Raw genomic sequence first — 22,828 nt, 5'->3', positions numbered from 1 at the left:
AGTGATCCATCCATCCTGGTGGATCCAAGTTGGGGGCTCTTCCATCTCTGGAGGCTGATGGACAGGGGTCTGCTGGGTTTGCTCCCCACTGGGGCCTCTAGGGTGGGAGTTACTACACCCTGAAAGCTTTCTTTCTGGAAGGCTGGGAGCAGCAGCTGTTGGACTTCTGGGGGTTCTTGCTTCACAGGGGCCTTTGCAACAAGTGCAGTGGGGGCCAGGGTCATGCAGTCCTCCAGCTGGAAATAAGTCTGATCTTGGTGGTTGCCCACAGGCTGCCTCCTGGGCCATGGAGAATCTGGGACGGATGAAGAAATGGGGGAGCTCAGAATCACGGGAATCTCAGGACCTGCCTCAAGAGGACTCCTGCCCAGACCCCCTAGATGGAGACCCTAACTACAGGCCAGCTCCAACCAAGCCCCACAGCTTCCCCACGGCCAAGAGCCGCAGCCGGCTCTTTGGCAGGGGTGACTCGGAGGACACATCCCTCATGGACTGCTCTTATGAGGAAGGCCAGCTGGCATCCTGCCCAGCCATCACCATCAGCCCTGTAGTCATCATCCAGAGGCCTGGGGATGGCCCCACCTGTGTCAGGTAAGCTGCATATGAAGCCCCCGCCTCCCTTTCCAACGGGAGCCTGACTGGCCCAGCTGGCTGAGATCCCAGCCATGGTGACTCCATGTGATACTTGAGTTTATGGGCAGAAGGTCATAGAGCTGGGGAGCTGAGGGGGCCTCCAGAGGTTGCCTGGTCCAGCATCTGTACTCACAGAAGCTATAGGACATGTGGCCACACGTGCTGGCATATATGCTGATCCTAGCTGTTGGCTGATCTCTGGGTCCAGGCTTTGAAGGCGCACCAGCCTCAATCATGTAGACTTCAAGTTGGAAAGCTTAAGGGCAAGACGCTTTTAAACAGAATACAAGACTGCTTCAGTGAGCGTTCAGAAACCTCCCACCACCTCCAAGGCAGGACAGGGGCTCCCTGGTCTGGCTGACTCCTGGGGCTCTATGAGAATGCTCTTCCACTTAGCTGAACCCCTGTCCCCAATACCCTCCAGGCTACCCCAGCCTCCAAGCGGGCAGAGAAGTGAGTGCCTGGGTGTTGCAGGAAGTAGTGCCTGCAGAGATTTTCTAGCTGATGCCTACAGACAGAATGGGGATACATGTGCCCCACTGTTCCCTGTTACAACTTGGGCTGAGGGGTGGCTTTCTTTTTACATTTACCCCCTTTCGGTTTGCCTCGGGATTTAGCTGTTCTCCCCGACCAGCTCTGAAGGTCTCAAGGCCAAGGGGAGACCAGAATATGAGACAAAGGTATTCTCTGGTCCACAGGCAGCTGTCCCAGGACTCTGCTGCCCCTGAGAACCTCAAGCTCTACGATCGCAGGAGGATCTTTGAAGCAGTTGCTCAGAATAACTGTGAGGAGCTGGAGAGCCTGCTGCTCTTCCTGCAGAAGAGCAAGAAGCATCTCATGGACAGCGAGTTCAAAGGTGGCCCCGAGGCTGTCGGGTTCCCGGGAGGTGCCTCTCTGCAGTGCCTGCTCTGACCCCTGCTTTGTCTTGCAGACCCAGAGACAGGGAAGACCTGTCTGCTGAAAGCCATGCTCAACCTGCACAACGGGCAGAATGACACCATCCCCCTGCTCCTGGAGATAGCCCGGCAGACGGACAGCCTGAAGGAGCTCGTCAACGCCAGCTACACAGACAGCTACTACAAAGGTGAGGCGGCTGGGGCCAGTACGGCTCTGGCCACATGCTCTCCTGGAGCGAGGGGGCACCCTCACAGCCCGACAAGCCTCTGAGCCCCTGACTCCCTTTCCCAGCCACCGAATCAGGATCTCCTGGTCCTGGGGGTTCCCTTCCTCTCCCACCTCTGGCTTGCTGCTCCTTGATCTTTGGCAATTTTGAGTCCTTTAGCTCCCAGTCTGGGGTTCCCAGTTCCCAGGAGGCTCTACTCCTGTTCAGGGACTCCTTGGGCATCTTTAGGGGATCTTGGCTTGCTCTGTTGGGGGAATCATCCCACACGTTCTGTCCAGGCCCTCCCTCAGCACCTGGCCGGTCACCCCCTCAGGACTACCAGTCCCAAGCCAAGAGCATGCATCTTCCACAGGCCAGACGGCGCTGCACATAGCCATCGAGAGGCGGAACATGGCGCTGGTGACCCTGCTGGTGGAGAACGGGGCTGATGTCCAGGCTGCGGCCAATGGGGACTTCTTTAAGAAAACCAAAGGGCGACCTGGCTTCTATTTTGGTAGGGAGACCATATGGTAGACACTTAGCATCTTGGAAGTTTGAGGTGGAGACAGAGGGAGTAGAGGCTGGGTGGTGCAAGGGCCAAGCCAGTCTCTTTCCAGGGAGGCCCACCGTGTGCCTGTGGTTGGCTGCAGGTGAGCTGCCTCTCTCCCTGGCCGCGTGCACCAACCAGCTGGGCATCGTGAAGTTCCTGCTGCAGAACTCCTGGCAGCCAGCTGACATCAGCGCCAGGGACTCAGTGGGCAACACGGTTCTGCACGCGCTGGTCGAGGTGGCCGACAACACGGCTGACAACACCAAGTTCGTGACGAGCATGTACAATGAGATTCTGATCCTGGGGGCCAAAATCCACCCTACGCTGAAGCTGGAGGAGCTCACCAACAAGAAGGGGCTGACGCCGCTGGCTCTGGCCGCCCGGAGTGGGAAGATTGGGGTAGGGAGGGGGAGTCATGCCTGAGATGAGGATGCTGTGGGAGGGGGTCTGCCTGCCTTTCTGAACTTCTGGCATCAGAGAAGCTGCCACATCAGCCTGTAGGGGGTCAGAAGGGTGGGGGTGTTAAAGTAAGCCAAAGGAATTGTGAGGTGCTGAGCAGAAGCCAGCAGCACACATATGGCCAGTTCTTTTCTCTTTCCTATACTATTTTTTTAAAACTTTTTATTTTGTATTGGAGTATAGCCAGTTAGGCTTCCCAGGTGGTGCTAGCAGTAAAGAACCTGTCTGCCAATGCAGGAAACAAGAGACATGGGTTCGATCCCTGAGTTGGGAAGATCCCGTGGAGGAGGGCACGGCAACCCACTCCAGTATTCCTGCCTGGAGAATCCCATGGACAGGGGAACCTGGCGAGCTATAGTCCATGGGGTCGAGAAGAGTCGGACATGACTGAAGCAACTGAGCACGCAAGCATGCATAGCCAATTAATAAACAGTGATAGTGCCAGGTGAACAGTGAAGAGACTCAGCTGTGCGTATACATGTATGCGCTATCCCCCAAACTCCCCTCCCGTCTAGGCTGCCCACATGTGGCCGTTTCTGATTTTCAACTCTGATCGTTACCAACAAGCCATGGGGTAAGGTTGGGTTGAGCCGAGAGTGAAATGGAAAGAGAAGCTGTTGGTAATTTTTCATGCAAGACAGGACTTTTAGGTGATAGGGAGTCCTAATGGGGTAGGACAGGCTTCCAAGTCTGTGGATGATGTCAGGCCATGGAAGGCTGAAGATGGGGCTGGGCAGCTGGGAATTGGGGGTAGGGTGGGAGTTTCTCAGTACCAAGGGATTCTGGGAGCTGGTCCCTGCTCATACTGAGTCTCTTAGGACGAGAAGCCTGGCTTTATAACTTTGGTTGTATTTCTTGAATTTTCTTTATTTCCTTTTGGCTTGAGGTTTTCTAGAGGGGACCACTGCAGTCCTTCACTGAGAACTAGGGGGCCAGGTGTGATCAGGTGATAGGTCTGAGGCATTGGGCAGCTTGATCTAGTAGGCAGTTAAGAGATCGCTGAATGTGGGTGGGGACCATCCTGGGGCTTGGGCAGGGTCTTCAATGGACTCGGAAGCAGAATTACTCTTGGAACAGAGCTAGTGGCCTGTGCAGGGCCTCAGGCTAGCCTCTAACAGGTTCTTGTGTCCCTGGGGCAGGTCTTGGCTTACATTCTCCAGAGGGAGATCCAGGAGCCTGAGTGTAGGCACCTGTCCAGGAAGTTCACCGAGTGGGCTTATGGGCCTGTGCACTCCTCACTCTACGACCTGTCCTGTATCGACACCTGTGAGAAGAACTCGGTGCTAGAGGTGATCGCCTACAGTAGCAGCGAGACCCCTGTGAGTGGACCGGGGCCGGGACCCAGCTTCCGGTCTCACTGCAGGGAGGGCTTCCAGCCTCACTGCAGCCCCAGCCCCCTCTCCAGCCCGTGGTCTGACTCTGCCTGTCCTCCCATCACCTGCTACCTGGGGCTTGTACCCTGCCGCCTCACCTCCCCATTTATTCCCACTGAATGTTTTCCCGTATCATACACTCCATACATGATAACATTACAATAAAACTTTAACATTTCAAAAGTAGATAGACAAGAATCCTCCATTTATACCACATGAAAACATATAGCTTCATTTTGTTTATATAAATGGGATCATACTCCATATAGTACAGAACAACCTTTTTTTTTTTTTCGCTTAGTGGCATGTCTTACAGGTAGTTTTATATCAGCACATATGGGTCTATTTTATTTTTTAAAAAATGACTGCAAATACGGGGCTTCCCAGATGGCTCAGTGGTGAAGAATCTGCCTGCCAATGCAGGAGACGTGGGTTCGATCCCTGGCTTGGGAAGACCCCTTGGAGAAGGAAAAGGCAACCCACTCCAGTATTCTTGTCTGAGAAATCCATAGACTGAGAAGCCTGGTGGGCTACAGTCCATGGGGTCACCAAAAAGTTGGGTACAACTTAGCGACTAAAGAGCAAAGTAGCAGTAAGTATTCCACGATAGCTGCTGCTGCTGCTGCTGCTGCTGCGAAGTCGCTGCAGTCGATAGGGGTGGGGTAAATATCCACAGGAGGACTTCTGAGTTATTTCCAGTTTTTTCGTACTACATGCTGCAGGTTGTTTGGCACGGGCTTGAGAATTTTTCTATGAAGGACACCTGGAATTGGAATTGCTAAATCAGAACTTATGTCCTCAAGATTGCATGAAAGCACTTGCCTACCATCAGTAGGTACACATCTACCCAAGTCTTTGCCAACCTGGGTATTACCTTTCTTTTTTTTTTTTTTTTCAAAACTAGTTTAAGTCCATGGAGCCCAAACAGCTATTTCACTGATGTCTTAATTCTTGTTTTCTTGATTGCTGTGAGGTTGAGAATTTTTTCATATGTTTTCAACCATTTGTATTTCTTTGGTAGAATAGCAACATTCATTATCCTTTGCCGTCTTTTCTACTGGACTGTTTGCCTCATCCTTTTAGTACGTAGAGGCTCTTGTTATAAAATGAATTGGTCCTTTCTCTACTGCACATATTTCGGATGTTTTATTTTCTCCTAGTCTCCTAGCCTCTTAGAAAGTTCATTTGCATCATTTGGGTCCATCTTGGAGTCACTAGTCCAATTACACTGCACAACAGGGGTCACACAGCTAGAGGGTGGGCCATTCAAGGAGCCTGCTGGTCCAGACCTGTGACCCTCTGCTGCTGCTCAGGCCAAGGGCGTGGTCATTCAGAAAGTGGGTATGAAGAGTCCCTGGGGCTGAAGGGGGCCTGCCAGGTGGATCTTACTGGGAGGAGTGGGCCTTACCTCTCTTTGCTTCCCCTAGAATCGCCATGACATGCTCTTGGTGGAGCCGCTGAACCGCCTCCTGCAGGACAAGTGGGACAGATTCGTCAAGCGCATCTTCTACTTCAACTTCTTCGTCTACTGCTTGTATATGATCATCTTCACCACGGTCGCCTACTACAGACCTGCGGGAGGCCGGGTGCGCCTGAGGCTTGGGCCTCAAGGGGGAGGCGGGGAGGGGATGGGCGTTCCTAGAAGACCCCAAGACCCCGGACCAGGCGGGGCCCAGGAGACATGGAAGGGTCGCCTGGAGATCTTACGTTCCTGCGCTCAGTCATCCTTCTCCTGGTTGTCCCGCACCTGCTTCGTGTTCTCAGCCCCTTCTTCGGCCTCCTGGTTCTGAGAGGCTGAGCCTATGGTCGCTGAGGTACCTGATTGTAGAGGGGGTGAACTAGGTTGGAAAGGATGCAGGAATTAGGGGGCTGGAAGCAGCTCTCCACTGGGCTGGGTGTCTTCAGAGTCGTGGGTGGTGCAAGCCCTGAGCACATTGCCAACTCTCTCTCCTGCCTGCTTTTGTTCACTCATTCACACACGATTCATTCCCTGGACACAGACTTTGAGCACTGCTTCTAAGCAAGGCCCTGGACCATGCATCAGATCAACCTAAGATCAGACTTTCCCTGCTATCAGAAGTCATAGGCTACCTCAAGTTTCTTAACTGAGTCCTTCATTCAATATCCCAGCACTTAACTTGCTGCCTTTATTTCCAGAGTGCCTTGCTTATAAATTTGGCTGAAAAACTCAACTTCCTAGTTAGGTGGAATCTGATTTCTATACATCTATTAAGGCCATCTAATGAGTTTCCTTTATTTATTTATATTTTTGGCCTCACTGAATGCATATGAGATCTTAGTTCCCCAATCAGGGATTGGACCTTCGTTCCCTATAGTAGAAGCACAGGGTCTTAATCACTGGGCTGCTAGGGCTGACTTTAAGAGAAAAGAGAAATGTGCTAATGAGATGAGCTAGTGAGAGTTGGACATGACTGAAGCGACTTAGCAGCAGCCTCAGTGAAGCAGTGCTTATGAAATATGGACAGTAGGCTGAAAGGAAACCCACTCTAGAAAACTGTGACTGAAACACAGGGACAACACACACATGCATGTGTGTAACCGCATTCCTTTCATCATCTGAGGGAAACCTTGACAGTCCTGGGAGATCGGGGGTTCACCACAGGCTGCGGGAACAGCAGGAAGCACATGGCATTGTGTCTGTAAGGGTGTTTCCACCTATGCCACCACTGTCCTCCCAGCCAAGCAGAGCTCTAGACTAGGGCATCGCCTGAGAGCCAGCACAGTACATCAGAGATGCTCCTCTTACCCCCTGGAGGCTCTCCTCTTGCCACTTGGGAATCAGGTCCCGTCTCCTCGCAGGTGCCCCCATAGTAATGCATTGTCTTTGTTTGGGTCTCTCCTGATGGAGGCTAAGCCTCTCCAGAAGGGGCTGGGTCTTAATCACAAGGCTTTGCACCTGGTAAATGTTTGTTGAATGAATGAATGAGTGAGTGAGTGGAATCATTAATTTCTTTGTCCTTTGCAGCCTCCCTTTAAGCTGAAACACACTGTAGGGGACTATTTCCGAGTCACTGGAGAGATTATTTCTGTGGCAGGTGGTATCTACTTTTTTTCCCGAGGGGTAAGCATTCCTTCCCATGCTGTGGGTTTCCATTATCACCTAAACAAAAAGCCAAGAGACTCATTCAGTGCTCACCATTGTTTTAAAAACCTTTTTATATTGTATTGGGGTATATCTGATTAACAACGTGAGAGTTTCAGGTGAACAGTGAAGAGATTCAGCCATACATATACCTGTATCCATTCTCCCCCAAACTTCCCTCCCATCCAGACTGCCGCATAACATTGAGAAGAGTTCCCTGTGTTATACAGTAAGTCGCTATTGGTTATCCATTTTATTTTATTTTTTTGGTTATCCATTTTAAATATAGCAGTGGCTCACCCACTTTTTAATTCATCAACCATGTAACGGCCCTGCTTGAGAAACTTAGAGATGCATAGGTTAAGATGAGAACCCTCAGGCATTCACGGCTGGGGAGAGGGTACTGGTTTGCCCAGTGTGTCCCCATGCAGACCCAGGTCAGTCACACTTGAAGACAGGCAGTCAGGGCTGTCCACTGAACGTAATGTTTTAATTACAGAGGTAGAATGCAAGTCTCTTAAGAGACAGGATCGTGACTGGTAGCTGTTTAATTAATTGAAACAGTTCAGTAAAAGTTCAGAAGAATGAAATATGTATATACTGGAACCATTTTATTATTTGTTTATTTTTAAAAGACGCCTCCCCTTTTTTTTTTGGCCATGCCACGTGGCTTGTGGGATCTTAGTTCCCTGACCAGGGATCAAACCTGTGCCCCTTGCAGTAGAAGCATAAAGTTCTAACCACTGGACCACCAGGGAAGTCCCTGGAATCATTTTAGCTAAAATCCCCAAACATGCATATTCCTAGGCCATTCTTCTAATATATGTGGGACCTCTGTTTCATGCACAAAGGACTCTGAATGCAGAATTTGAGATTATTATGATTTTTTCCCCTTAATCTTTTAGATCTAAGCCACACTCTGTTTTTTAGTAACTCATCTTTAAGGAGTCTTTCCTAATCATTGGACGCTGTCTTCATAGAAACAACCGTCTTTATTTTCACACTCATGGTTTATATTATCGTAAAGTACGAAACTGTAGTAGCAAGTGCAGTGGGCAAAAAGGCATTCTTGGAAAACAGGATTAACCACTGGGAGGGCACGGAGCGTGTGAGCATCCTGGAGAGGAGCATTCACCATGGCCATGGGCATCAGGCAAAATGTTTTCAGAGAGTGAAGAGCACCGGTTTATCCAATGAGTTAGTTCAGTGGAGGCTGGTTAAAGAACTTTTACTTTAATTCAAACTTAGTTAGAAAAAGCACAAATTAGAAAGGAGGGGGGAAAAATCGCCCAATTCCATCATTCAAGCATAGCGATTTATACTATTTTGGTGGCTTAACTTCTAGATACAGTTGTAATTTCACTCTATTTTAGAAAATTCTCCTGACCGAGTCATACGATATTACCCCATTAGTCTGACCCAGGCTGTCCCACTGTCTTCATTATCTTTGCTTTGCTGCACTTCTGTGGTACATCGTGGTGCTATTTAGAAAACATTTTAGTTGCTCAGTGTTTAACCTTTCCTGAGATCTTATTCTCTGTTTACCTACAGATTCAGTATTTCCTGCAAAGGCGGCCATCACTGAAGACCTTGTTTGTGGACAGCTATAGTGAGATGCTTTTGTAAGTGATACTGACTCTTACGCCTCTGCAGCAGATAGCATCTTTTGGCCATGAGACCCGGGATGACAGCAGTCAGCTCATTCTCACTCATTCTCTCACATACACTGGGCCTGGAACCTAGTAGGGCTTCACAAACATGTTGAATGAATGATGGAAGGCACCCAGGCTGGGTGAGTGAATATTGAGGGTCCACTCTGCACCAGGTATGTTCCAGGTACTAGGGAATGACCAACCGGTTCCCCAGGCTCCCGTGGTCTATAGTCAGAGTTAGATGTACCCTTGTTCCTTTTTTCCATCCTTTTATCCATCCATCTGGGAAGGGACCGCTGAGCAGACCCTGTCATGGGATTGCCCAGATGTCCTCTAAGCCTGTCCAGGCCTCTGATAGGCAGCCCCCGCCAGACTGAGGAGCAGAAAGGACATCTTCCCTGGCTCTGCTCCTGAGTTTGAGGATGTGACCAGCAGACTCTACCTGTGGTTTTTTGGGAGCGCACAGCCTGTTCTCCTCACGAGCCTAGGCCTCCTAGACTCTCTGCGGTCTGTGAGGCTATTGTTCCCAGGAACTGCGGAGGGAGGTTGTTGGAGCTAAAGCCCTGTTTTTCAGCCTGTTTTCATTGTTGCTTTTAGATTCCTTTTCTTTTTTTCCTAATTGCTCCTCCCATGAAATCTCTTACCACAGATATGCTGTTTATGTACTATATTTATTTATTTAAAAAATTTATTCATTTGCTTTTGGCTGTGCTGGGTCCTGCTGCTTTCAGGCTTTCTCTAGTTGCAGCGAGCAGGGGCTACTCTCTAGTTGTGGTGCCAGGTTTCTCATTCCAGTGGTTTCCCTTGTGGCAGAGCACAGGCTCTAGGCGCCTGGGCTTCAGCAGTTGCAGCGCATGCGCTTAGTTGCCCCGTGGCATCTGGGATCTAGTTCCCTGACCAGCGATCGAACCCCTGAGCCTGCATTGGCAGGTGGATGCTTAACTACTGGACCACCAGGGAGGTACTGTCTTTATATCTGTGCATTGTGTGTAAAGAGAATAAGATTTTGCACATGTACCCTCCTCCTATCCCCCCGCCAGCACCCGGGACTGATTTTTGCCTCTTTGGGACAATATCGCTCCCACTGACACTCATGGAGGTAGGATGGCCATCCCCTCTCCCACCTCCCCCTATGGCCTTTGAGGGGAGGTCCTGGCATCTTGGGGCTTCCCAGGTGGCGCTAGTGGTAAAGAACCCACCTGCCAGTGCAGGAGATGTAAGAGATGTGGGTTTGATCCCTGGATCGGGAAGATCCCCTGGAGGAGGGCGTGGCAACCCACTCCAGTATTTTTGCCTGGAGAATCCCCATGGACAGAAGAGCCTGGTGGGCTACAGAGCTGAACGTGTTCTCAAAGAGCTGAACACGACTGAAGGGACTTAACATGCATGCACGCCAGGCATCTGGGGTCCTGTCTGTGCGGGTGCCTGTGGACAGGGCCTCCTGTCCCTCCTCCTCAGCTTCATGCAGTCGCTGTTCATGCTGGCGACCGTGGTGCTGTACTTCTGCCACTGCAAGGAGTACGTGGCCTCCATGGTGTTCTCCCTGGCCATGGGCTGGACCAACATGCTCTACTACACCCGCGGCTTCCAGCAGATGGGCATCTACGCCGTCATGATCGAGAAGGTGGGTGCTGGTGCCCTGGGGCTCCTCCGCAGAGCCTGACTGCCTCCTGGGGGTGTGCAACCCAGCTCCGCAAACTCCATCCATCCTCTCTGTGCTGTCTGGGAAGCTCCTGCTTTAAGACCCACTTTCCCAGAGAATTCCCCAACAATCAGGCAATCTGGCCTTGACCCAGGGTTGGGGGCGCCCTTGAAACTTGACCCCCCCACACCTGCCAGGCTCCCTTTCCCACCAGAAGTAAGTCCCTCATGACTCCTGAGCTGAAAACCACCAAACCAAACCTAGCTGTCTGTCCTCTGATTTCACCTGGGCTCAAGAAAGAGCCCCAGGCTGACACAGCCCTGGTACCTGCCTTGGCCCCTCCTGGGCCTGGAGGAGGGTCTCACAAGCCCACTCTCTCCTGCAGATGATCCTCAGAGACCTGTGCCGCTTCATGTTTGTTTACCTCGTGTTCCTGTTCGGGTTTTCCACAGGTGATGGGGTGTGGTCAGGGCTGGTGGGAGGCCTGGGCTCCCGCTGACCTCGGCTTCCTGAGGACTCTGCAGGGTTGCGTGGGGAGAGGCCCGCTGTGGTGTGTGTCTGCAGGTGACAGAGCAGACGGACAAGGAGCAGACTGAAATAATAGTAGTAGGAGAACCTGGAAATTGATTCATAAAAGATTTTAGGTCATTTTGGAGGTATAAAACGCTGCTTGCCTGTGGTATAGTTGCATCTTGACTCAAAAAATTTTTTTTAATTGATTTATTTTAACTGGAGGAGAATTACTTTACAGTATTGTGGTGGGTTTTGCCATATATCAGTATGAATTGGCCATAGATGTACATGTGTCCCTGCCCTCCTGAACCTCCCTCCCCACCCTAGGCACAAGATGTCTATACTCTTTGCCCAGATTCCCCTAGTTGTTTTACCACATTTAAAAAATCACTTTCTCTTCCACTACATACACATACACACACCACACACACGTGCTTAGTTGCTCAGTCGTGTTCGACTCTTTGCGACCCCATGGACTGTAGCCCACCAGGCTCCTTGGTTCATGGGGATTCTTCAGGCAAGAATACCGGAGTGGGTTGCTATGCCCTCTTCCAGATAATCTTCCCAACCCAGGGATCAAACCCAGGTGTCCTGCATTGCAGGCACATTCTTTACCATCTGAGCCACCAGAAAAGCCCCAAAATAATGAACTGGGTAGCCTATCCCTTCTCCAGGGGATCTTCCCAACCTAGGAATCAAACTGGGGTCTCCTGTGTTGCAGGCGGATACACACTACACCATACTTATAAAAAAAAAAACAGAATTGCAGATATGATCAGTCCTTTACCACTAAATACTTCAGTGTGTATTTCCTGAAAACAAGAACATTTTCTTACATAAACACAGCATAATGATCAAAATCAGGAAATTAACATCAATATTGGACTATTAGCTAATCTTCCAGCCTTCTTCAAATTTCACCAATTGTCCTAATAATGTCTTTTGTAGAAAGGAAAATCCCAGATAACGCATTACAGTCACTTGTCAAGGCTGTTTAGTCTCCTTCAGTCTGGAGCAGTTTGCTCAATCTTTCCTTCTCTTTTGTGACCTTCACATTTTTATTGAGTAAAGGGCAGTTTTTTTAGTGTCTCTTGGTTTGGGTCTAGCTGATGTTCCTTCACAGTTAAATTCAGGTGTGCATTTTTGGTTTAAAATATCAAGGAAGGAATGTGTGTTTTCCTTATATCAGGTATCCCATGATGTCTGTCTGTCCCTTTCTAGTGATGCTAACTTTGTGGTCTTTTAAATCAATTCATTTATTTTTGGCTGGGTCTTCGTTGCTGCGCACAGGCTCTCTCTAGTTGCAATGAGCAGATTATGACAAACTGATAGTTCTGAAGAAGGGAGTACATTTTTTTTTCCCTTTAAATTCACACAAAAATGCCACATGGCCAAGCCAGAGTTCCTGCTGTGGACCCATCCTGGGCCAGTGGGTGTGCGGGTTGGGGACCCTGGGGTCTTACGCTTCCATCGGCCACATGTTCCCTGTGCCCTCCAGCGGTGGTGACACTGATTGAGGATGAAAAGAATGACTCTGCGTTGGCTGAGCCATCGCCACACAGGTGGCGAGGGCATGGCTGCCGGTCGGCCGACAGCTACAACAGCCTGTACTCCACGTGTCTGGAGCTGTTCAAGTTCACCATTGGCATGGGGGACCTGGAATTCACTGAGAACTACGACTTCAAGGCTGTCTTTGTCATCCTGTTGCTGGCCTACGTGATTCTCACGTACATCCTCCTGCTCAACATGCTGATCGCCCTCATGGGCGAGACGGTGAACAAGATTGCGCAGGAAAGCAAGAACATCTGGAAGCTGCAGGTGAGCGGCAGCACCAGGGGGTCAGCTGCTCTGGCTGCTGTGCAACACAGCTGGGTGCACGGGGCACTCTCTGGGGAGCGGGCAGACAGCCCAGCCAGACCGGGGGCTCAGGCGGCAGCCTCCCCCTCAGTTGTCTCCCCTCTGGCTCCCCCTGCAGGGGTGCTTGCCCAGGGTCACCAGCGGATGTTCGTAGACTCCGCATCTACTGTGGGCTGGGCAGTCCCTGGGAGGAGGAGACATAGGGTTCAGCCCCATGGGGTGCCTGTCGCAGAGGATCTCGGTCTCAGTTGGGCACCAGAAGCCACACTCTGGGAGCAGCTAAGATGGGATGGGCCGTGAGGGCTGTATTTTTTTGTTTGTTTGTTTGACTGCGCCGGGTCTTAGTTGCTGCCACGGCATGCAGGCTGTTAGCTGCGGCATGGGGGATCTAGTTCCCTGACCAGGGATTGAACCTGGACCACCTGCATTGAGAGCGCAGAGTCTTAGCCACTGGACCATTAAGGACGTCCCTTGACAAGCACATTTTTGAGCTTCCTAGTCCACCTCTGCCTTCCCAACTAATAATAAAAGCATCATTCTTGCTAAGTAGCGCTGGCTCTACACCAGGTACTGTTCTAAGTGTCTCACTTACATGCTGTCTTTAATCCTATAACACTGCTACCAAGAGGGCACTCTCAGTATCCCCGATTTTGGATGAAGGCACTGGTTTCCCAGGTGGTGCAGTGGTAAAGAATCCGTCTGCCAGTGCAGGAGATGGAGGAGATGTGGGTTCAATCCCTGGGTCGGGAAGAGCTCCTGGAGAAGGAGATGGCAGCCCACTCCAGCATTCTTGCCTGGAGAATCCCATGGACAGAGGAACCTGGCGGGCTACAGTCCATGGGGGTCGCAAAAAGGGTCAGACATGGCTTAGTGACTAAACAACAACAACGAGGCAGAGAAGTTAGTTATCTGTCTCCAAGGCAACCAGTTAGTAGCCCAGCCAGGACTCAGCCCCAGGAAGTCTCACCCTCGAGGCTCTGCTCTTAACTGCTGCATTATGTTGCCCCTTCTTGAGCTCCTCGGGGAAGGGTCTGGGGCTGGCTGGGCCTGTGCAGGTCTGAGCTCCATCCAGGGGTGTGCACCTGCCGGGCTGTGCACCTGCCGGGCTGTGAAGACCAAGCCTGGTGCAAAGGGTACTGGACGTCCGTCCTGGAGGTACAGGGACAGGAGAGCCCCTGAAGACATTTGGCAGGAGGCACTGGCAGCCGGGGTGGCCCCTGGATGAGCCCTCTGCCCTCTGCCTTTTGTGTCTCCTTTCTGCAGAGAGCCATCACCATCCTAGACACGGAGAAGAGCTTCCTCAAGTGTATGAGGAAGGCCTTTCGCTCAGGCAAGCTGCTGCAGGTGGGGTACACACCTGATGGCAAGGACGACTACAGGTGGTGTTTCAGGTAATTTCCGAGGCAGGGTCAAAGCTCGGGGAGCTCGGGGGCTCAGCCACAGATATGGGGACCCACCCAGAGCTAGCTGTGAGGACAGAGATTGGCCTTAGGGCTCACCTGTGGGCATGGGGACCCACCCAGAACCAGCTGTAGGTACAGGGGCCCATGCTGGGGCTTAGTATGAACCTGGGGAACCACCTAGAGTCACCTGTGGGAACAGAAGCCTTTCTTAGGGTCTCTTGGGACCAGTCATGAGCATAGGGGACTATCCCAAGGCCAGCTATAGGTACAGGGGCTCCCCTGGGATTGGCTGTGGGTACAGGGGACCCAGCCTAGATCTCAGACTGTGGGACCCAGACATGAAATACTGGAAAACAAGGTGTCCAGAAGGGGTCACCTAGCCATCAGAGTCAGAACTAGGAATCCAGTCTTTGAAGTCCCTTGGCCCCAAGGTATAGTCAGAGGACGCATCTTCAGAGGTGGTGTCCAAAAGGCAGGTCCCCTCCTCCCTGGAATTCCCTGAGAGTTCAAGTGGTTGGGACTCTGTGTTCTCACTGCCGCGGGCCCAGATTTGATCCCTAGTCAGGAAATAAAGATCCCGTAAGCTGCTTGGTCGGAGAAGGCAATGGCACCCCACTCCAGTACCCTTGCCTGGAAAATCCGATGGACGAGGAGCCTGGTGGGCTGCAGTCCATGGGGTCGCCAAGAGTCGGACACGACTGAGTGACTTCACTTTCACTTTTCACTTTCATGCATTGGAGAAGGAAATGGCAACCCTCTCCAGTATTCTTGCCTGGAGAAACCCAGGGACGGGGGAGCCAGGTGGGCTGCCGTCTATGGGGTCACACAGAGCCGGACACGGAAGCGACTTAGCAGCAGCAGCAGCAGCAGCAAGCCGCTTGGTGTGGCAGGCTTCCCAGGTGGCGCTAGTGGTAAAGAACCTCCCTGCAAAGGCAGGAAACACCAGAGACGTGGATTTGACCCCCAGGTCAGGAGGATCTCCCGGAGGAGTGTGGGGCAACCGGCTCCAGTATTCTTGCCTGGAGAATCCCCATGGACGGAGGAGCCTGGTCGGTCCTCTCTCCTTCATTGGCAGGTGGGTTCTTTACCACTAGCGCCACCTGGGAGGCCCCCAGCAGTGTAGCCTGGTGGGCTACAGTCCATGGGGTCAAGAAGAGTTGGGCGTGACTGAGATGACTTAGCAAGGATGCACTTGGCAAAAACAAACACCAAAGGCAGGCCCCTCCGGGCCCTCCTCTTACCGGCTGTGTCACCCCGTCCTGGTCTACGGGGGCGCTGGGACTGCGGGGCTGTGGACCTCCAGCTCCCTGCTGCCCCGTCTCCTCGCAGGGTGGACGAGGTGAACTGGACCACCTGGAACACCAACGTGGGCATCATCAACGAAGACCCAGGCAACTGCGAGGGCATCAAGCGCACCCTGAGCTTCTCCCTGCGGTCAAGCCGAGGTGAGGTGCGAGCGGAAGGGGGGCAGGTGAAGCCTTGGGGTCCCCCACCCCCTGGAGCAGCTTCGGGGGTCAGCCACCCGCACACTCAGTCACAGGGGCTCACTCATGCCCGCTCAGCCCACAGCTCCACGGCCCCGTACCTGCTGGCTCTGCCAGGGCTCCTGGTCATCCGTGCCCCAGGGGAGGCTGTCAGCCCACATTCAGCCTCTGGTGGGCTGCCCTGTCTCCTCCCTCCCAGTCCTTACACCTAGCGTCTGCACTCCGCAACGCGAGGCTTACGGACACAAACAGGGACTCTCACCTGCCTCACGTGCAGGCAGGCAGAGGAGGGAAGAGTGGGAGCAGAGGAGCCCCGCGGAAAACCACTACCAGGAACCAGCCCTTCAAACCGTTAACGGTAAACATTTTGAGTATACAGGAAATGAAAGGTCCAGGGGAAGATACTCACCTGAAAGTGAGGCACACCTAGTCTTCTATATTGAACACATTTTATAATTACAACCCTGCACTAATTCTTTTTTTTTTTAATTGTGGTAAAATATATATAACATGAAATTTGCCATTTTAACAATTTTTTTTCAAACCGTACAGTTTGGTGGTATTAATTATATCCACGATGTTGGGTAAGCATTACCCTTACCTATTTCCAAAACGTTTTCAAGATCCCAAACAGGCATTCTGTGCCATTCAACAATTAATCCCATTTCCCCCTCCTCCCAGTTCCTGGTAACCTCTAACCTACTTTCTGTCTCTAGGAATTTTCCTATTCTGAGTACTTCTTGTAGGAGGAATTACACAACGCTTGTCCTTTTGTGTCTGACTCAGTAGTGCTCCACTGTATGTATCTACTGTGTTTTATTTATCCATTCATCTGTTCACTGACATTAGAATTGCTTCCATCTTTTTGACTGGTGTGAATAACGCTGTGAACGCTAATGTACAAGGTTCTTCTTGATACTCTGCTTCCCAATCTTTGGGATGGTAGTAAAATTGCGGGATGTATGTTAATTTTATGTTTAACTTTTTTGAGAAACTGCCAAACTTTTCCAAAGCGGTTGAGTCATTTTACCTTCCCACCAGCAATGTACCAGGGTTCCGCATCCTCACCTACAACTTGTGATTTCCTGTTTTTGTTTGGATTATAGCCATCCTAACATGTATGCAGTAGTATCCCACTGATTTGCATTTCCATAATGACTAATGATTTTGAACATCTTTTCATGTGCTTCAGTTCAGTTCAGTTCAATTTTTTTTAATTGTTGAGTTATAAGAGTTCTTTGTATCTGCCAAATGTAATTATTTATCAGATATATAATTTTCCAATATCTTTTCTATGCTGTGAATTGCCCTTTGATGTACAAAAGCTTTTATTTTGATGAAGTCCAATTTATCTATATTTTAAAATTAATTAACTGGAGGATAATTGCTTTCCAATATTGTATTAGTTTCTGCCGTACAACGATGTGAATCAGCTATCAGTATACATACCAATTTATCTATTATTTCCTTTGGTTACTTGTTCTTTTGGTGTCATGTCCAAGAAATCACTGTCAAATCCAGTCCAATGTCAGGAAGATTATTGCCTCTGGTTTTTTCTTTTAGAGAGTTTTCTAATTTTAGCTCCCTACCATTTTTTCTATATCCTTTCTTTTTTAAAAATTAATTTTTAAATTTTAATTGGAGGATAATTGCTTTCCAATGTGGTGTTGGTTTGTGCCGTACACCACCACCAATCAGCCACAAGTATACATATATTCTCTCCCTCTTGAGCCTCCTTCCTACCCACTCCCTACCATTTTTAAGTTGCCTTTTTCTTGAGTCAGCATGTTCTTGGTTTCTGAAAACCTTGGGCTGTTTCCCAGAGTTCTGACTATGTTGCTTCTAAAGTTTCTGCCTTTAAAAAAATGTTTTTGTGGCAGCATGCATGTTTGGAGCTGTCTACTTTGCTATTTGCTGGTGTCACTAATTTTGTTTTTATTGTTGCTAATTCTTAAATGAACAAAGAATGAATCAAATGTTGATAGGTTTTTTTCCTTGTTTTGGTTCACTGGGCAAAGGCATAATTTTTCAGGCAAACTTGCCTGATAGCATGATACTGCAGGTCTTAGATTTGCTATTGCTTCACAGAGAAGCTCATTTTTTTTTTTTCTATTTTACAAACTTTTAAAAAATATCCTTTATTGAGATGCAATTTGCATCCAATAAAATGCACATATTTTATGCATACACTTTGATAAGTTTTGACAATTCCCTGGAGAAAGAAATGGCAACCCACTCCAGTATTCTTGCCTGGGAAATCCCATGGACAGAGGAGCCTGGTGGGCTAACAGTCTATGGGGTCGAAAAGAATTGGACAGGACGTGGCAATTAAACCACCATCACACCCTCAGGCAACCACCCCTCATTCAAGATATAGACTGTTTCCATCACCCCGGAAAGGCCCTCATGCCCCTTTGTGGTTAATTCCACCCTCCTCATCCCGGGTAACTATCTAATTTCTATCTCTATAGATTAGTTTTACATCAGCTTTTGTTTACCTGAAAATGTTAATTCCCTCTTTATGTTTGAAGGATATTTTCCCAGATACAGAATTCTAGGTTAATAGGTTTTTGTTGCTTTTTAATTGTATATCTTAATTTAATTTTTTAAAAATTATGTTTTGGCTGTGCCACAGGGTGTATGGGATCTTAGTTCCTCAACAAGGGATTGAACCCATACCCCCTGCAGCGGAAGCCCAGAGTCTTAACTGCACCTCCAGGGAAGTCCCCTTTTGTTGTTGGTTTTAATTTCAGTACTTAAACTATGATTCTCTGCTGTCTTCTGGCCTCTGTTGTTTCTGATGAAAAATCACCCGTAATTTGCACTGCTGTTCTCCTGTCTGCGGTGTGTCTCCCCTCACTCCCTCAACTGCTTTCAAAATATTCTCTTCATCTTTGGTTTTCAAGCATTTCAACTAAAATGTGCTTAGGTATGCTTTTCTTTGCTTTCATCTTGCTTGTGGTTTGTTGAGATTCTTGGATCCATACATCAATATGTTTCATCAAATTATGGAGGCTATATACACTTCACTTTATTTTCCCCATGTTCTTGTTTTACAGGCACGTTGGGCCGTTTGATATTGTCCTGTGGGCTTCTGAGGCTTTGTTCATTTTCCTTCAAATCTGATAATTTTTACTGATATGTCTCCGAGTTCATTGACCCTTCCCTCAGTCATCACCAAACTGCTATTAAGCCCATTCAGTGAATGGACTATTTGGTTCTGGAATTTCTATTTGGTTCTTTTAAAAAATAGTTTCCATTTCTCTCCTGAGATTCCTTAGCTGTTCCTTCATTAAGATTGTTTTCCTGGGACTTCCTAGGTGGTCCAGTGGTTAAAACTCCATTCTTCCAATGCAAGAGACACGGGCTTGATCCCTGGTTAGGAACTAGGATCCCAAATGTTGCGTGGTGTGGCCAAAAAAAAAAAAAAAGATTGCTTTCATTTGGTTCTTTGAATGTATTTATAATAGCTGGTTTTGATTCTCCACCTACTAAATCTGCTAAATCCAACATTTGGGCCATCTTGGGGTTAGTTTCTACTGACTGTTTTTTTCTTGACTGTGAGTCACATTTCCCTGTTTCTTGTATGTCCAGTAACTTTTAATTGCATACTGGGCATTGTAATAATATGTTGTAGAGACTTTTGACTGAATTTTCATTCTAGCTGGTGGTTCAGTTACTGATGAATCACTTTGAACTTGTGTATGCTTAGCTTTAACGTTTAATTATGGTAGATCTGTGGAAATGTCAAGGTGTTTACCAATCCCATCAAACTTGTGGGACTCAAAATCCAGACTCTTTCCTCTGTGGATCTTGTCAGCTCTTGACTTTAGGTTTTTTAAGGTGGGTCTCTCTCTCTGTTTTTTTTTTTTTTTGGTTCTTGGCTGAGCTTCTGGGAAGGTAGGATCTTAGTTCTCTGATCAGGGATCAAACCCGTGCCCCCTGCATTGGAAGCATGGAGTCTTAACCACTAGACCTCCAGGGAAGTTAGAGTGGGTCTTGAGTAGACCTTATTCTAGTGTGTATAGAGTAAGTAGGGCATTTCTGGTATTTTAGCTTGATCCTCAGAGTAGAAAAAGGGTATAAGGAGGTCTGTCCCTTGGTTGGACTGGATCTCCAATATCGCTCAGTACTGCTCAGATTCTGATGTTTCTGTCCCACTTTCAACCCCACAACAGCTACTGTCTGATAAGATTGTGCAAGTATACTAACTCTGAGCCAAGGACTTGTGGGGAACCCCATCCCAAAGACTTCTGGTCTACCCCCACAGCTCCCTTCTTCTTCTCCTGCACCCCGTCCCAGGGATTCTAGCTGCTTTGGCTGCTCAAACTCTGCTCTCTTCTTCCTTAGCTCAGAGGCACTTCCACACTCTGCTGAGACTCCAACTCACGGCACTACAGTCTGAGAACTAGTCCCTAAAGAGCACTTTAGGGCAATCGCAGGGCTCACCTGGTGAATTTCACTTCTCTCAGCAATTGCAGCTTCTCAGGCTGTGCTCTTTTGCCTGAAGACATTTGCTGCATGTATTTTGTCCTGTTTTATGGTTGTTCACAGCAGGATGGCTGGCTATCAGAGCCAAACGTGGAAATCTATTTTACTAAGAGGCTTACTTTTGGAAAACTACTCAAGGGCTTCATCGGTTTTCCCAAGGACCTCCTTCAGGCCGCTATACTTCCCCCTGCTCATCCTGAGTTTCATTAGAAGCATTCCCTGTGTCAGAGTACTTATTGATGCTCTTTTTCAGTTGTTAACTGGTCCAGCTTCACCACAGAGCCATTCAGAGATGGCTTTGCATGTGATATGAACAGTTTTCTGACATTGCTCATTGATTTCATGAAACTACGCCCCTTTGACAAGATTTGCGATTCCACTTTGCAGTTGTGTTTGCATGACATTGTTGACTGTTTACAGCATTGCTCATTCACTGTACTATTAATAAAGCCATTGACCCAGTGGCAGGGATACACACACAACTCATGTTACTTGGGGTGTGGCTTGGAGATGGTTAGAGGTTCCCTGGTTTCACACATATGATTAATTAGGAAGCATTTCCTGAAGATTTTGCTTTCCTAATCCACTTTGTAACAGTGGAAACTCCCGTAATGAGTAGTGAGATCATTTAATAATGAGGAACTCTCCCCACCCACTTAGCCCATGTGATTGGGAAGGCGGGGGGGATGCATCAGAGAAAGGGCAGGGGAGATAGTGGTCAGTGGCTGAGCCAGGGAGAACATGTGAGGGGGTCTCGGCATTAAGACTGAGGGAAGCGGGCGCTGGGAGCCCCACGCCTTCTTTGAGGGCCCGGGAACTGGAGCTGGGTCAAGCAGTCTCTGAGGTTGGGTTTCCCCAACCAGCCAGCCAGCCAGGCAGAAAGGAGATGGTGTCTCCGTGAGCACTTGGCCTGTCTCCCCATGGAGCCCCCCTGCTTCTATGCCTTCCCTAAAACCTCCGTCAGCCATCTACTTAGTATCAGATGGGGCTTGGGAAGCAGGCCAGGGTCAGCCTGTGGGCCCAGGGGAAACCCAGGACCTGGAGAATTCAGCTGGGCCCAGCTTGCCGTGTTCCTGATGCCTCTGAGACGTGGCCAGGACAGGACACCAGCGGAGGGGAATGAACTGTGGCCTGAGGGCAGAAGGTATGATTTAGGCTGGCTTTCTAGAGAGATCAGACCTGAGAGGGCCAGCCAGAGGGCTTGGCTGACCAGGGCTCTGGCAAGTGGGAGGAAAGCTTGTATAGCTGTCCCTCTGGGCTGTCACTTCTCTGAGGGTCACCATGGGGGAGGGAGGGGCGGCTGGAGATCCCATGAGGGTGACAGTGGGGTCTTCCTCAGGGCCTTCCTGGGATTTCAGGCCACACATGAGAGCCCACGTCAGGGCCCAATGTTGTTATGGTTCCCTTGGCGTTGTTCCCAATCCGCTGTTCACTGGTGGGGTCTGGGCCCCAGATCCTGATTCTCCGGCTGGTGTTCATCCCCTGCAGCTGATCTGGTGTGGAGCCGCTCCCGGGGTAGCCCCAGTGCCTCTTTCCCTCCCACGTGGGCAGGGAAGAAACAGAGGCTGACAGTAGCAAGCCCTGGACTCTCCTGGGGCCACAAGCAAGTCAGGGTGGAGTCGAGGAGGGGAATTTAGGAGCTGCCTGAGCAGATGAGGCTCCTGGAGCAGCTGAGGGAAGAGGAAACGGCCCCCATCCCTGTGTCTTGGAAGCACTGAGGTGCCTACACCCCACTTTATCTAGAGGGTGGTAATGCCAAACAACTCTTTGGTATCATTTTGCTGCCTCCAAGGCGGTATTAGGCTTCCCTGGTGGCTCAGCGGTAAAGAAGCCGCCTGCAATGCAGGAGATGCAGGTTCCATCCCTGGGCCAGGAAGATCCCCTGGAGAAGGAAATGGCAACCCACTCCAGTATTTTTGCCTGGGAAATCCCATGGACAGAGGATTCTTGCGGGCTACAGTTCATGGGGTCGTAAAGAGTCAGATACAACCAAAGCGACTAAACAACAACGAAGGCAGTAATAGTGTTTCATCATTGTTCAGTTGCAGGGAGGAACTGGAAGAACTTTGCCCTGGTTCCCCTCTTACGAGATGCAAGTACTCGAGAAAGGCACCCTGCCCAGCCTGAAGAAGTTCACCTGAGGCACTTCACAGGGTCCCTCAAGCCCGAAGATGCTGAGGTCATCAAAGATTCTGCTGCTTTAGGGGAGAAGTGAGGGACTGCACAGGGTGCTCTCCACCCTGTGGGCCTTGGGTACCCCACTGCCACTGGTGATGGGCATGTAGGGGTCTCTAGGGAGTCTCAGCAGCCTGGCCCCACCAGCGTCGCCTCCCAGCCTTTACTGGACCACATGGGACAAGCTGTGGGAGGTGTTGCTGGATGCCCAGGAAGAGTCATCCAACCTTTGCTATCCCCAGCTGCATCTCCTAAGACAAAAGGATCTCGCTTTCTGGGGTTTACTGACTTTATCAAACATGCAAATGAGAAGTCTCCACATGCACGTATGCAATGCCCCTTTGATTTTCTATTCCTAGGAGTGGAAGGCAGCGAAGCCCAGGGAAACACC

General features: G+C 49.8%; 1 protein-coding gene across 1 annotated transcript; it reads left to right on the top strand.

The window, feature by feature from the left end:
• The first annotated feature begins 304 nt into the window (after positions 1 to 304).
• TRPV1 (transient receptor potential cation channel subfamily V member 1) lies at positions 305 to 22,477 on the top strand. The gene is made up of 15 exons (XM_052658223.1): positions 305 to 591; positions 1,332 to 1,489; positions 1,565 to 1,717; positions 2,109 to 2,249; positions 2,386 to 2,684; positions 3,884 to 4,063; positions 5,545 to 5,703; positions 7,104 to 7,199; positions 8,772 to 8,842; positions 10,331 to 10,496; positions 10,900 to 10,966; positions 12,526 to 12,845; positions 14,148 to 14,275; positions 15,617 to 15,732; positions 22,305 to 22,477. Exons 1-15 carry the CDS (start codon positions 305 to 307, stop codon positions 22,475 to 22,477), a joined length of 2,514 nt encoding a protein of 837 aa, XP_052514183.1.
• The last annotated feature ends 351 nt before the right edge of the window (positions 22,478 to 22,828 follow it).

Source organism: Budorcas taxicolor, chromosome 19, assembly GCF_023091745.1.
Source record: "Budorcas taxicolor isolate Tak-1 chromosome 19, Takin1.1, whole genome shotgun sequence".
NCBI lineage: Eukaryota > Metazoa > Chordata > Mammalia > Artiodactyla > Bovidae > Budorcas > Budorcas taxicolor.
Note: the sequence above shows the minus strand (reverse complement) of the source record. Positions and strands in the feature narration are given on the sequence as shown.